This window comes from Microcaecilia unicolor, chromosome 3, assembly GCF_901765095.1.
Source record: "Microcaecilia unicolor chromosome 3, aMicUni1.1, whole genome shotgun sequence".
NCBI lineage: Eukaryota > Metazoa > Chordata > Amphibia > Gymnophiona > Siphonopidae > Microcaecilia > Microcaecilia unicolor.
Genome location: NC_044033.1, coordinates 405,738,650 through 405,753,931, shown reverse-complemented (window position 1 = coordinate 405,753,931; position 15,282 = coordinate 405,738,650). Strand labels below are relative to the sequence as shown.

The following is a 15,282-nucleotide window of genomic DNA, read 5'->3' as shown; positions in this document are numbered from 1 at the left end:
TAATGCCACACATTCCACATGATCCACAACTAGTATGGCCAGCTTCAGGATCGCTCTCACATAGAGTTTGTCTTAAAGCTGCAGGTGACAAAATTTCTTTAAGGTTCCGTCCTCTACTGTAAGCCATTCTCACGTTTATATCTGAAAACCGTCGTAATGTCTGAATAATGTGCTAGTTTCATCTAATCGCGGCAGACACTTTCGGGGCTTGCAGGTGCTCCTTAAGGTTGAAAGCCTTTGAGCTGTTAACGGAGTTATCCAATATCTTTTGAGGCTTTTCCTCCATATTTACTGCAATAACAATTGAGCACCATCACATTAAGAGGAGAGTAAAGGATTTTTGATATTGATAAGAAGTATCGTGATCCTTTTTAGCTCTGGTATTGGATTATAGCAACATCTCAAGATGAGACAGGCTCAATGGATGTTGTACATTCAGTGGACATGGGCAAGTCAAAGACTGTGGGACATCATATCTGTCATAAAACCCCTTTGAAACACTCTCTAGCCTGGTGGACAGTGAAATCAAATCTGGTAAATACATCCCTTTACAAATTCCACAGTATCAAACACGGATAACAGAGGCATCTAAACTGGGCTGGAGAGCCCATATAGATGAATTTCACAGTCAGGGATCGTGGTCCTGCCAGGAGAGATCACCAGCTAAATTTTCTGGAATTGAGAGCAGTTTGGAATGCCCTAAAGGCATTCAAGGATTGTCTGCATCAATATAATTTTGTTGGCTAACCAGTCAGCAAGCAGGGAGGAACATGATCATACCTCCTATGTTGGGTTACTGTCAAGAAGTGGAATGGAATGGGTGGGCGTGAATTGCTTGTTTACTCTTTCCAAAAATACTAAGACTTGGGGGCACACAATGAAGCTATTAAGTAGTAAATTTAAAACAAATTGGAGAAAATATTTCATCACTCAACATGTAATTAAACTCTGGAATTCATTGCCAGAGAATGCAGTTTTATAAAAGCAGGGTTTAAAAAAGGTTTGGATAACTTCCTAAAAAAATACTCCGTAAGCCATTATTAAGATGGGTTTGAGGAAACTCCACTGTTTATTTCTAGGATAAGCAGTATAAAATGTACAGTTTTGGGATCTTGCCAGATACTTGTAACCTGGATTGGCCATTGTTGGAAACAGGATAAAGGGCTTGATGGACCTTCGGTCTGCCCCAGTATGGCAACACTTATGTACTTATGTTCTTATGGGTCATTTGTCACAGAATGACCCTCAAGGCCACTTGTCTGTCAGAAAAGTTCAACAACTTGGCAGACCCAACCACTTGAGTGATTTTTAACAAGAAAGTGGCTCAGAGGATATTTCAAGAATGGGCACTCCCTCAATAGATCATTTTGCAGCACCTCAGAGCAAGAAGGTACATCTGTTCTGTTCCAGGATAGGAATGCACAGCAGACTAGCATCAGACATTTTTGGGTCTTCTGTATGTATATCCTCCAGTAGCTCTCATAGTGAGAATAATCAGTCTTGGATGGGACAAAGGGACCATGATTCTCATCACTCCACATTGGCCAAGACAGGTGTGGTTCCCACTTTCTATAAGAAGACCCATAAAACATGGGAATTCCACAACACTAATCACACAAGCTCAAGGTACTCTTGTCACATCTGAACATCAAATCCTTTTCTGTCATAGCTTAGATGCTGAGAAGGTAACTATAGCTTTTTTGAATTTGCCTGACAGATGAGATTCTGGTAGGAGGTCTTACAGTTTTAAATGGAAGAGGTTTGATGTCTGGAGTGAAAGAAGAGCCCTAGACTTCTTTTTCCTGTCCCACATAAATACTGCAGGAATATCTTGTACGTTTGTTTGAATCAGGCTTAAAAACCAACTTCATTAGGGTACATCTTAGTGCAGGTGACACTCATCACCAACATGTAGAAGGAGAGTATATCTCTCTACAACCTTTATATGTTTGATTTATGCAAGGCTTCATCAAGTCTCCCTTAGTGTCATGGACTTCAACATAGTGTTAATCCAGCAGATGAAAACTCCTTTCTCCGAGGACAAGCAGGCTGCTTGTTCTCACTGATGGGTGACGTCCACGGCACCCCCTCCAATCGGAATCTTCACTAGCAAAGACGTTTGCTAGCCCTCGCGCGCCGATGCGCACCGCGCATGCGTGGTCGTCTTCCCGCCCAAACCGGATCGTGTTCGTCAGTCTTCTTTTGTCCGCGCTCGGGATGGTCGTGTTTTGCCGCCGTTTCGTGCCCCTCAGAGGACCCTCGCGCGTCTTTCGTGTTTTTCAAAAAAAAAAAAAAAAGAGAGAACCTTTTCCCCGAATTTCTAGTTTTTTTCCCAGCATAAGTTTTCTTTCGCTTTCGGGAGCGGCCTTGTTGGCCGCCCACACGGGTTTTTTTCCCCCCCTTTTTGTCTCAGTGCCTCGTGTCATCATCGCAAATTTTGATTTCGCCGGCGCGATTTTTCCGCCCATGACATCGAAGCCTTCCAGCGGCTTCAAGAAGTGCACCCAGTGCGCCCGGGTAATCTCGCTCACTGATAGGCACGCCTCGTGTCTTCAGTGTCTGGGGGCTGGGCACCGCCCGCAGGCCTGTAGTCTTTGTGCTCTTTTGCAAAAGAGGACTCGGGTAGCGAGATTGGCCCAGTGGAATGTTCTGTTCTCCGGCGCTTCGACGGCATCGGCATCGAGAGATTCGTCGGGTGCATCGGCATCGGCAGCACCGAAGTCTTCGGAGACCGCATCGACATCGACTGCATCGAGGCGTCCTCCTCCTGCATTGTCGGTACCGAGGCTTCGGAAGAGTGCGTCGGCGTCGGTGGTACCGGGACCCCCTCTGGTGCTGATGTCGTCGGACGGTGGTGCTTCGTCTGGAGTGCAGGTGAGGGCTGTCCATTCCCCTGCTCGTGGTGGTGAGCCTTCGGGTAGGTCTCCTCCTGCCCTGAGGGCTCCTGCGGTACAGCCCCCCCGGGATCGACCATCTTCGGCCCCGGCCCCGAGGAAGCGACGTCTGGATTCAACGTCCTCCTCGGTACCGGGGAGCTCCAGTGACATGCTTCGCTCGAAGAAGTCGAAGAAGCATCGTCACCGGTCACCTTCCCGACTGGGTACCGGGAGCTCTGGGTCGCCGAGGGAGTCGGCACCTAGCAGGCATCGGCACCGGGAGGACCGCTCACCCTCCATTCAGGAGGTGTCGGTGCGCTCTACCTCGGACAGCCCGGTACCGCCTCCATGCCCGGAACAGATTCTGACCTCGACGCCTGCACCGGCTTCTTAGTCTTTCTCCACAGCGGCTCTGCACGAGAGTCTCCGGGCCGTTCTTCCTGGCATTCTGGTAGACCTGTTGCGCCCTTCTCCGGTACCGGCGGTGCTTGCGCCACCGGTGCCGTCGAGTGAGGCGACAGCTGGCCCTTTGCCCGGGGTGAGGTGGTTTCGGCTGCCTCCCAGGTGGACTCCCCAACGACGTCAGGGGAGGGAGCTTCGCCGCTGCCGGCCAGGGAGTCCACCTCTCGACACTCCCACCGTGGCCGTGGTTCCACGGAGTCGAGATGGACACGGCTTCAGACACAGGTCCGTGGACTTGTGTCTGATACCGATGATGAGGCCTCGTGGGAGGCAGAGGAGGACATCAGATATTTCTCTGACGAGGAGTCTGATGGCCTTCCTTCTGACCCCACTCCCTCCCCTGAAAGACAGCTTTCTCCTCCCGAGAGTCTGTCTTTCTCGGCCTTTGTCCGGGAGATGTCTACGGCCATCCCCTTCCCGGTGGTTGAGGAGGATGAGCCGAGGGCTGAAATGTTTGAGCTCTTGGACTATCCTTCTCCACCTAAGGAAGCGTCCACAGTACCCATGCATCATGTCCTGAAAAAGACATTGCTGGCGAACTGGACCAAGCCACTAACTAATCCCCACATTCCCAAAAAGATAGAATCCCAATATCGGATCCATGGGGACCCAGAGCTGATGCGCACTCAGTTGCCTCACGACTCTGGTGTGGTGGATCTGGCCCTGAAGAAGGCTAAGAGTTCTAGGGAGCATGCTTCGGCGCCCCCGGGCAAAGATCCCAGAACCTTAGACTCCTTTGGGAGGAAGGCTACCATTCTTCCATGCTCGTGGCCAAGATTCAATCTTACCAGCTCTACACGAGCATCCATATGCGGAACAATGTGTGGAAGCTGGCGGACTTGGTGGACCATCTCCCTTCTGAGCAAGCCAAGCCGTTTCAGGAGGTGGTCAGGCAGCTGAAGGCATGTAGGAAATTCCTGGCCAGAGGGGTATTTGATACCTTTGATGTTGCGTCCAGGGCCGCTGCTCAAGGTGTGGTGATGGGCAGACTCTGCGTGCCTCCGACCTGGAGAATAGGATCCAGCAGCGGATTGTGGACTCCCCTTGCCGTGCGGATAACATTTTTGGAGAAAAAGTCAAACAGGTGGTAGAACAGCTCCATCAGCGGGATAACACTTTCGACAAATTCTCCCACCGGCAGCCTTCAGCATCTACCTCATCAGGTAGGCGTTTTTATGGGGGAAGGAGGACTGTTCCCTACTCTTCTGGTAAGCGTAGGTACAAACCTCCCTCTCGACAGCCTGCGGCCCAGGCTAAGCCCCAGCGCGCTCGCTCTCGTCAGCAGCATGCGCCTCAGCAAGGCCTCTCAGCTCCCCAGCAAAAGCAGGGGACGAGCTTTTGACTGGCTCCAGCATAGCATAGCCGATGTCAAAGTGTCCGTGCCGGACGATCTGCCGGTCGGGGGGAGGTTGAAAGTTTTTCACCAAAGGTGGCTTCTTATAACCTCCGACCAGTGGGTTCTCCAAATAGTCCGTCAAGGATACGCCCTCAATTTGGCCTCCATGCCTCCAAATTGCCCACCGGGAGCTCAGTCTTTCAGCTTCCAGCACAAGCAGGTACTTGCAGAGGAACTCTCCACCCTTCTCAGCGCCAATGCAGTCGAGCCCGTGCCACCCGGGCAAGAAGGGCTGGGATTCTATTCCAAGTACTTCCTTGTGGAAAAGAAAACAGGGGGGATGCGTCCCATCCTAGACCTAAGGGCCCTGAACAAATATCTGGTCAAGGAAAAGTTCAGGATGCTTTCCCTGGGCACCCTTCTTCCCATGATTCAGGAAAAGGATTGGCTATGCTCTCTGGACTTAAAGGATGCTTACACACATATCCTGATACTGCCAGCTCACAGACAGTATCTCCGATTCCGTCTGGGAACACGTCACTTCCAGTACTGTGTGCTACCCTTTGTGCTCGCCTCTGCGCCCAGGGTGTTCACAAAGTGTCTGGTTGTGGTAGCAGCAGCGCTCCGCAGGCTTGGGGTGCATGTGTTCCCTTATCTCGATGATTGGCTGGTGAAGAACACATCTAAGGCAGGAGCTCTACAGTCCATGCAGATTACTATTCGACTCCTGGAGCTACTGTGGTTTGTGATCAATTATCCAAAGTCCCATCTTCTCCCAGTACAGAGACTCGAATTCATAGGAGCTCTGCTGGATTCTCAGACGGCTCGTGCCTACCTCCCGGAGACAAGGGCCAACAATCTGTTGTCCCTCGTCTCCCGAGTGCGAGCATCCCAGCAGATCACAGCTCGGCAGATGTTGAGATTGCTCGGCCACATGGCCTCCACAGTTCATGTGACTCCCATGGCTCGTCTTCGCATGCGATCTGCTCAATGGACCCTAGCTTCCCAGTGGTTTCAGGCGGCTGGGGATCTAGAGGACGTGATCCACCTGTCCACGAGTTTTCTCGAATCCCTGCACTGGTGGACGATTTGGTCCAATTTGACTCTGGGACACCCTTTCCAAATTCCTCAGCCGCAAAAAGTGCTGACTACGGATGCGTCTCTCCTGGGGTGGGGAGCTCATGTTGATGGGCTTCACACCCAGGGAAGCTGGTCCCTCCAGGAACAAGGTCTACAGATCAATCTCCTGGAGTTACGAGCAGTCTGGAACGCTCTGAAGGCTTTCAGAGATCGGCTGTCCCACCAAATTATCCAAATTCAGACAGGTTGCCATGTATTACATCAACAAGCAGGGGGGCACCGGATCTCGCCCCCTGTGTCAGGAGGCCATCCGCATGTGGCTGTGGGCTCGCCGTTACGGCATGTTTCTCCAAGCCACATATCTGGCAGGCGTAAACAACAGTCTATGGATTATGCAGCCTCACGAGTGGTCGCTCAACTCCAGAGTAGTGCGCCGGATCTTCCAAGTGTGGGGCACCCCCTTGGTAGATCTCTTCGCATCTCGAGCCAACCACAAGGTCCCTCAGTTCTGTTCCAGACTTCAGGCCCACGGCTGACTGGCGTCAGATGCCTTCCTCCTGGATTGGGGGGAAGGCCTGCTGTATGCTTATCCTCCCATACCTCTGGTGGGGAAGACTTTGCTGAAACTCAAGCAGGACCGAGGCACCATGATTCTGATTGCTCCTTTTTGGCCGCGTCAGATCTGGTTCCCTCTTCTTCTGGAGTTGTCCTCCGAAGAACCGTGGAGATTGGAGTGTTTTCCGACCCTCATCACCCAGAATGAAGGGGTGCTTCTGCATCCCAGCCTCCAGTCTCTGGCTCTCACGGCCTGGATGTTGAGAGCGTAGACTTTGCCTCTTTGGGTCTGTCGGAGGGTGTCTCCCGTGTCTTGCTTGCTTCCAGGAAAGATTCCACTAAGAGGAGTTACTTCTTTTTATGGAGGAGGTTTGTCGTCTGGTGTGACAGCAAGGCCTTAGATCCTCGCTCTTGTCCTACACAGACCCTGCTTGACTACCTTCTGCACTTGTCTGAGTCTGGTCTCAAGACCAACTCTGTAAGGGTTCACCTTAGCGCAATCAGTGCATACCATTACCGTGTGGAAGGTAAGCCAATCTCGGGACAGCCTTTAGTTCGCTTTATGAGAGGTTTGCTTCTGTCAAAGCCCCCCATCAAACCTCCTACAGTGTCATGGGATCTCAGTGTCGTTCTCACCCAGCTGATGAAACCTCCTTTTGAGCCACTGAATTCATGCCATCTGAAGTACTTGACCTGGAAGGTCATTTTCTTGGTGGCAGTAACTTCAGCTCGTAGAGTCAGTGAGCTTCAAGCCCTAGTAGCTCATGCTCCTTATACCAAATTTCATCATAATAGAGTAGTCCTCCGCACTCACCCTAAGTTCTTGCCAAAGGTTGTGTCGGAGTTCCATCTGAACCAGTCAGTTGTCTTGCCAACATTCTTTCCCCGTCCTCATTCCTGCCCTGCTGAACGTCAGCTGCACACATTGGACTGCAAAAGAGCATTGGCCTTCTATCTGGAGCGGACACAACCCAACAGACAGTCCGCCCAAATGTTTGTTTCTTTTGATCCCAACAGGAGGGGAGTGGCTGTGGGGAAACGCACCATATCCAATTGGCTAGCAGATTGCATTTCCTTCACTTACGCCCAGGCTGGGCTGGCTCTTGAGGGTCATGTCACGGCTCACAATGTTAGAGCCATGGCAACGTCAGTGGCCCACTTGAAGTCAGCCACTATTGAAGAGATCTGCAAAGCTGCGACGTGGTCATCTGTCCACACATTCACATCTCATTACTGCCTGCATCAGGATACCCGACGCGACAGTCGGTTCGGGCAGTCGGTGCTTCAGAATCTGTTTGGGGTTTGAATCCAACTCCACCCCCCTAGGCCCACTTTTTATTCTGTTCCAGGCTACACTCTCAGTTAGTTGAATAAGATGTTAGGTCAATCTCAGTTATGTCCTCGCCGTTGCGAGGCCCAATTGACCATGTTTGTTGTTTTGAGTGAGCCTGGGGGCTAGGGATACCCTATCAGTGAGAACAAGCAGCCTGCTTGTCCTCGGAGAAAGCGAATGCTACATACCTGTAGAAGGTATTCTCCGAGGACAGCAGGCTGATTGTTCTCACAAACCTGCCCACCTCCCCTTTGGAGTTATGTCTTCCCTTGTCTTTGTCTTGCTACATATGGGACTGACGAACACGAGCCGGTTCGGGCGGGAAGACGACCGCGCATGCGCGGTGCGCATGGGCCCGCGAGGGCTAGCAAACATCTTTGCTAGTGAAGATTCCGATTGGAGGGGGTGCCATGGACGTCACCCATCAGTGAGAACAATCAGCCTGCTGTCCTCGGAGAATACCTTCTACAGGTATGTAGCATTCGCTTTTGAGCCACTTGATACCTATGAACTGAAGTACTTGACCTGGAAGGTCTTGTTTTTGTTGGCAGTAACTTCAGTGCCCAGAGTAAGTGAGCTCCTAATTCTAGTAACTGATTTACCTTATACAAAGTTCTTTAATGAGTAGCTCTGCATGTTATTATTATTATTATTATTACATTTGTATTCCACATTATCCCACCTTTTTGCAGGCTCAATGTGGCTTACAATTCATCATGGATACTGGAAATAGAAAAGAATGTACATTTGGTTTTACAGCAAGTTTTGGGTACATGATGGTGAAATACATAATATTGGGAATAGAAAATAGTATACATTTGTTTTAGCAGAAGTTTTGGTTACATGATGGTGATATACATGATAGTGCTAGAGCCAAAGGTATTAGGTACAAGAAGGTGTGAAAGCAAAAGACATTAAAGAACATTCCTGGATGTCTTGAAGAAAGTAGAGTTACGCATGTTGTCCTTTATGATATATTTTGTCAAAGAGATAAGTTCCTTCCTAAGGTGGTGTCAGAATTTCACCTTAATCAGTCTGTCATCTTACAAATATTTTTTCCCAGTCTTCATGCCCAGAAAGGTGAAAGTGCACTGCATTCATTGGATTGCAAGAGAACTCTGGCCTCTCTTTGGAGCAGACTAAAGATCTTAGAAAGTCCCCTCTACTTTTTGTTCCTTTTGACCCAAATAGGGTAAGGACTGCTTCCAACAAACTGTTTAATTGGTTAGCATACTGCATTTCCTTTGCTAATGCCCAGACAGACTTGACTCTTGAAGTTCATATCATAGTTTATAATGTCAGATTTGGCCAGTCAGTCTTTCAGAATCTCTTTGGGAATTTGAATCCAATTGCATACCCCCATTGTCCAGTCCATGGTTGTTAAGCTTCTTTATAATGCATGTTGCTTTGATCACTTCATCCCCCTCTCCCCCCCCCCCCCTCGCCCTTTGAAAGCTGAACATTGGTTACCTGTTTCCACCTGTATTAAATTTAAGATCATCACCCTGGTTTACAAAGGACTTACCCACAGTATTTGTTTAATCTACTAATCATTTATCCTGCCCAAGTGCTTTATTCTTCCCAACAGTCTCTCCTCTGTCTACCCCCTTTCTGCTTAGACTGGACGTCATTTACAAGACAGCCTTTAGTGTACAAATGCAAAGTGATGCATGTTGAGAAGAATAATCCAAATCATAGTTACCTGATGCTAGGGTCCACCCAGTGGTGTGCTGGTAAATGTTTAACAACAGGCTCTCTCCCCAATCCACCTCTGCGCCCTCCCCCCCCCCCCCCCCCCCCAAATTGCAGAGCTGGCTATAGCCGGGGAGAGAGCCTAGGGGGGAGGGGCAATGCATTACTCCAGGAAAAAAATTAAATGATCCCAGGTTCCAATCTAATTCGTGTTTAATGTGAGATAAAATGCTATAAATAAGTAAATAAATATAAACTTTTAATGTTGAGCACCTGATTCTCAAAGTGGTCATATTCCAAACACTATAATGAAAATAAAATGATTTTTTTTTCTACCTTTGTTGTCTGGTGACTTTGTTTTTCTGATCATGCTGTCCCAGTATCCGATTCTGCTGCTATCTGTCCTCTTAACTCTGTTTCCAGGGCTTCCTATCCATTTCTTTATTTTCCGCCTTTCTTCTTCATTTCTTGCCCTGCACCCGTAAGTAAAAGCTGGGTCATCCGCAGACTTGACTGTCCAGTGGGATCCAGCTTCTGCCTATTTTCTTCATCCATGTGCAGTTTTTCCTCCTCTCTTCCTTTTCCCTCATCTCATCTCCTTCCTCACTCTTCCCTCCCCTCCATCCATGTCCAGCATTTCTTCTCTCTTCCTTCCCTCTGCTCCACCCATGTCCAGCAACCCTCCTCTCCCCCTGCCCCCCCTCCATCCACCCATGTCCAGCAACCCTCCTCTCCCCCCTGCCCTCCCCTCCATCCACCTATGTCCAGCAACCCTCCTTTCCCCCTGCCATCCCCTCCATCCACCCATGTCCAGCAACCTTCCTCTCCCCACTGCCCTCCCCTTATTCACCCATGTCCAGCAACCCTCCTCTCCCCCCCCTGCCCTTCCCTCCACCCATGTCCAGCAACCCTCCTCTCCCCCCTGCCCTCCCCTCCATCCACCTATGTCCAGCAACCCTCCTTTCCCCCTGCCATCCCCTCCATCCACCCATGTCCAGCAACCCTCCTCTCCCCACTGCCCTCCCCTCATTCACCCATGTCCAGCAACCCTCCTCTCCCCCCCTGCCCTTCCCTCCACCCATGTCCAGCAACTCTCTCTTCCCTGCCCTCCCCTCCATCCACCTATGTCCAGCAAGTCTCCCCTGCCCTCCCTCTATCCATCCATATCAGCAATTCTCTTCTCTTCCCTGCCCCCCTCTATCCATCCATACCCATCGATTCTCTTCTCTCCCCTGTCCCCCTTCCAGCCATCCATAGTTACATGTCAGTGTCATGATGAATATTCATGTTAGCTATCTTGAAAAGCAGACAAGCTGAAAGAGCAGACAGAGATATAAATATTTGTACAATATTATAATATCCCCTTCCCTCTTCGCCCCTTGTACGTGGCTCTCTGGTCGACCCTGGAATGCAAAAAAGGGAAAGAACTAGGGTGGGGTGGGGTCCTAAGAAATCGAAAGAAGTAAGGGCAAAACACTCCTAACTTCACTCCCTGCTCCCGTTTTTATACCTTGTCCCTTGCGAAAGAGAAAATTAAAGTTTATTGTTCTAGTTAGCAATATAAAACAGCTCCGTCCTAACTCAGCAAAATGTGCCTGGCAGCTAAACCTAAATGGAAAGTACGTTGCTGTATCTACTCTGGTTATTTTCTGTCCTCTTGTGGCACAGACTTATCTAACAATGAGTAACAATAAGCTTTGATTAAAGCATTTGCCATACGAAAAACAGAATGGACAGCCCAGATCACCACATCAAAACAGGAGCTGAGGGATAGAAAAGCTGATTGATATTTTCAGAAAAAGCTTTGCCCATACTGCATCTATAGCACAGCAAAAAGAGCTTTAAAAATAAGGCCACCGCCTCCCCTTGGCCCTAAACTTCTGTAGCTGTATAAGTCACGAAATTAAAATATGTTTGTGACTTACCAAGGAAACTGAAAGCCACAAATCCTGTTCTAGGATATAGCTGTTTCAAATATAAATCCACTGACAGATATATTTCACTGCCCCCCCCCCCAAGCAGCACCTCTCTGCTCTCTCCCCTCGCACTTCCTTGCCTCTTGCTCTTGTCTGTCTTCTGCATTTAATTTTTTTTTTAAGCAGTGTTAACACGTCAGCAGGAACAGGCTGCTTCAGCCAATCCCACGGGCCTTCTTTCAGTGTGTTCCGGCCCCGAGGGCTGAAGGAAGGCACCTGGAATTGGCTGAAGCAGCCTATTCCTGCTGACGTGTTAACACTGCTTTAAAAAAAAAAAAATTTAAGTGCAGGTTCGCGCAAAGCTAAAGAAGAGAGGTTGGGGGGAGAGGAGGAGAAACAAGAGAAGAAGTGCTGCGTGTGACAGTGTGAGAAAATGCCCAAAGCCACAGGGGATGCCGTTGACACCGCCAGGTGGGGACCAGAGCCCAAATTTTGGGAGCCGGTTGTTAAAGTAGCTACTTTAACAACCGGCTCCCAAAATTCTGAAAAAAAAATAACAACTGGCTCTCGCGAGCCGGCTCCAGCACACCACTGGGTCCACCCAAGAAAAAGATCTAGGTGTCATTGTAGACAGTATGCTGACGTCTTCTGCCCAGTGTGTGGTGGTGGCCAAAAAAGCAAACAGGATGCTAGGAATTATTTGGAAACAAATGCAAAATAAGAATATTATAATGCCTCTGTATTGTTCCATGGTGTAACCTCACCTTGAATATTGCATTCAATTCTGGTTGCCATATCTCAAAACAGATATAGCAGAATTAGAAAAGGTTCAAACAAGAGCAACCAAAACAACAAGGGGATGAAACTCCTCTCATATGAGGAAAGAAGTACAAAGACTAGGGGGCACTCAACTAAGTTACATGGAAATACTTTTAAAACAAATAGGAGGAAATATTTTTTCACTTAATAAATAGTTAAACTCTGGAACTTGTTGCCAGAAGATGTGGTAATAGCAGTTAGCATTTCCGGGTTTTAAACAAGTTTGGACAAGTTCCTGGAAGAAAAGTCCATAGTCTGCTACTGAGATAGACATGGGAAAAGTCACTGCTTGCCCTAAGATTGGTAACATGGAATGTTGCTACTATTTGGGTTTCTGCCAGGTACTTTTGATCTGGATTGGCCACTGTTGGAAACAGGATACTGGGCTGGATGAACCATTGGTCTGACCTAGTATGGCTATTCTTAATGTTTTTATATTTGGAACTCAGTACCACCTAATATCAGGCTTAAATCCTCCTACTCGAGGTTTAAAATATTACCTAAGACCTGGCTGTTTCAACAAGCATAAAGGCAGTAGCATTTTCACCAGACCTGTCTTTTTATCCTGTTCCCTAGATTCTTTCTTTTTTTTCCTAGATCCCTAGATTCTTTCTTTGCCTTTCTTTTATCTAATTAGTATACACATAAACCACTTAGCTGCATAAATGTGTGACTGACAGTATATCAAGTTCTTGTAAACATTAAACATTTCTTTTTCAGGCTGCCTTCCAAAAAAAAAGTTAAAGAATTTGAACAAGGCTAGTTGCCACTGAAAATATGTTGGTGTCTACCTATTGCAGCAGCTTGTTATTACTTTTTCCTTTTTTTTTTTTCTGTTGAGGGCAGCCTGTTGCTAGGGTGGCCCACACTATAAGGCCTTGCTATCCTGCTTGTCCTCTGAGAAAACCAAGCTGCTTACCTGTAGCAGGTGTTCTCCATGGACTGCTGGATAGAAGTCCTCACATTCCAGCCCATCTTCTCAAGCTTTTTATTCTACTCAAGCTGAATAAACTGAGTTGGTCCCACACAATAGTCGAGGAGTGGAGCATTATATGTGGTAAATTGCTTAGGGGCCCTTTTACTAAGCAGTGCTAAAAAGTGGCCAGCGCTATCCCCAGTGCAGGTCTTTCCTACGTGCTAAGGCCACTTTTAGCGCTGCCAGAAAATGGCTGCTGTTCCTTTGCAGCAATTAATGCATGAGCACTTACCGACACCTATTTTGTAGGCGGTGAGGGCTCACACACTAACCACATGCAGCAATGTAGCTGCGCTAACCAATTAGCACAGAACATGCACCAGACCTGCCCCCAGAGCTAAAATATGAATGCTATTTTTTAGCCTGTGGGTAGCACGTGTAAAAACTATCACAGGACACCTGTACATGCCCCGCGGTAGTGCATTTTAACCTGTGGTAAGCACACAGTGCTTACTGCAGCTTAGTAAAAGGATCTCTTTCTGATTACTAAGCTATTGAAGCTTTCCTGTGTGAGCTCTCATCAATGACATCACCCGTTCTACTATCCACAGAGGACACCAGCTACATGTAAGTAACTTGGAGGCATATTTTCAAAGCACTTAGACTTACAGAGTTCCATAGTAACTTATCGAACTTTGTAAATCTAAGTGCTTTGAAAATGAACCCCTTGGTTATCTTTAACCCACAACATTCAGCAGTGCTGAGCTAACCACTTATCAAACTGAAAACTCACTTATTGATAGCCAGATAAGTCATCCTGTTGTCTTTAAGAGGAGAGCAGCCTCCTGAATATCTGTTCAGATTTTTAGTTTCATTATGACGAGGGCAGTTCTGAGCTCACATGAGAACAGTTTATTTGGGTGCTGTCTTGCTCAACCTATTTCTGCCAGATTTGAAACCTGTGTACATTTGAAATGAGCATTCTCCTAAAATGTAAACAATGTGTGTTCTCATTTTCTTAATACATCCACCTTCTCTTTTTTTCCAGGGGAAAAGTATGAGCTGCATGCAGGGACAGAGTCCACCCCCAGTGTGGTGGTACATGTGTGCAACAGTGACACAGAAGATGAGGAGGACCCCCGGGTCTCCCCTAAGCCAAAGATTGTGCAGACCCGGCGCCCCGGCTTACCTCCGGCAAAGGCCAACTGAATCTCCTGGCTCTGGCCACCCTCAGCACACCTTTTTCTTTCTTGTTTTTTTGTTTTGTTTTGCTTATTTGTTTTTAGTAAGGCCATGATTGCCTTTCAGAGACAGGATATTTAGCTCCCTGAAAGTAGAGCCTATTTTGAAATAAAAAGGGCTGAAAAATAGTAGTTCTTCACATACCAAACTGTATCATACATTATAACATGTAACATGGATGACAGAAGATCTCTAATTGTTTTGTGTTTCTTTTGATTTTTGTTCTTGTGGAAAGCAAAGTTCAGGTTGTCTAAATAGGCAGTCCAAGTGGGCGCCATTTTCGCACTATTTTATAAAGACAAGATAGGCATGTAGGTGTCTTTATTCAATAGACTCCCAAAACCTCTAAATGCACTCATGTAAATTTATACCTGTTCAGGAGTTGGTATAAATGTACGTATACATTGCAACAGTGCCCATTCTCCACCCAAACTCTTTCCTCAAATTTAACTGTACTCAGATCGCATAAAGTAAGCGCCTACTTTATATGTGTGTAACTCCTAGGGTAATGTTATAAAAGCCCTTTTCTGTGGGTAAAACAGTTTTACTGCTGCGTTTGCTGCATATCATTTCTGTAACCAGTAATTGGGTTCCTGAAAAGCAGTTTTGCACCATGTAATTGTAGGTATTGTCTGCTGAAAAAAGGAAGTATTGCTTTCAGAAATGTTATCTTCCCTACTTTTGGCTCATTTTTAAATGCTCTTCTTATGCTTTGTGATTTTCTTTTCATTTTTCAGGCTAACATGTCAGGACCATAATGAAACTTGAATAAAGACTGCATGAGATTCCAGTGTTTGTTTTCACAGTCTTAGCCATTACTAAAGCCCTCCTTGCTAACACTGTCCTGAAGGCACAAAGTACCATGTTGTGGTGTTGTAAACATTACATTACTTAAGTATAGAATCAGTGCTTTACACTGTTGGGGAATTTATTTGTTTTGTTGTTTTAAACTAGAAAGGTCTTACTGTTTTTTCCTGGTATACAGTGAGTCACTCTTTTGAAAATGTTGCTGTCTGGATTTAACTTTAAGGAAACTGAGACTTGCTGTAATGTGT

General features: G+C 47.4%; 1 protein-coding gene across 1 annotated transcript in view; it reads left to right on the top strand.

The window, feature by feature from the left end:
* The window catches only part of LOC115464777 (calcipressin-2-like), a 55,268-nt gene extending 41,074 nt beyond the window's left edge, over positions 1–14,194 (top strand). The window contains exon 2 of the mRNA XM_030195131.1: positions 14,034–14,194. Within this exon, the coding sequence (XP_030050991.1) occupies positions 14,034–14,194 (161 nt within the window). The remainder of the gene's footprint in view (positions 1–14,033) is intronic.
* Positions 14,195–15,282: the final 1,088 nt, after the last annotated feature.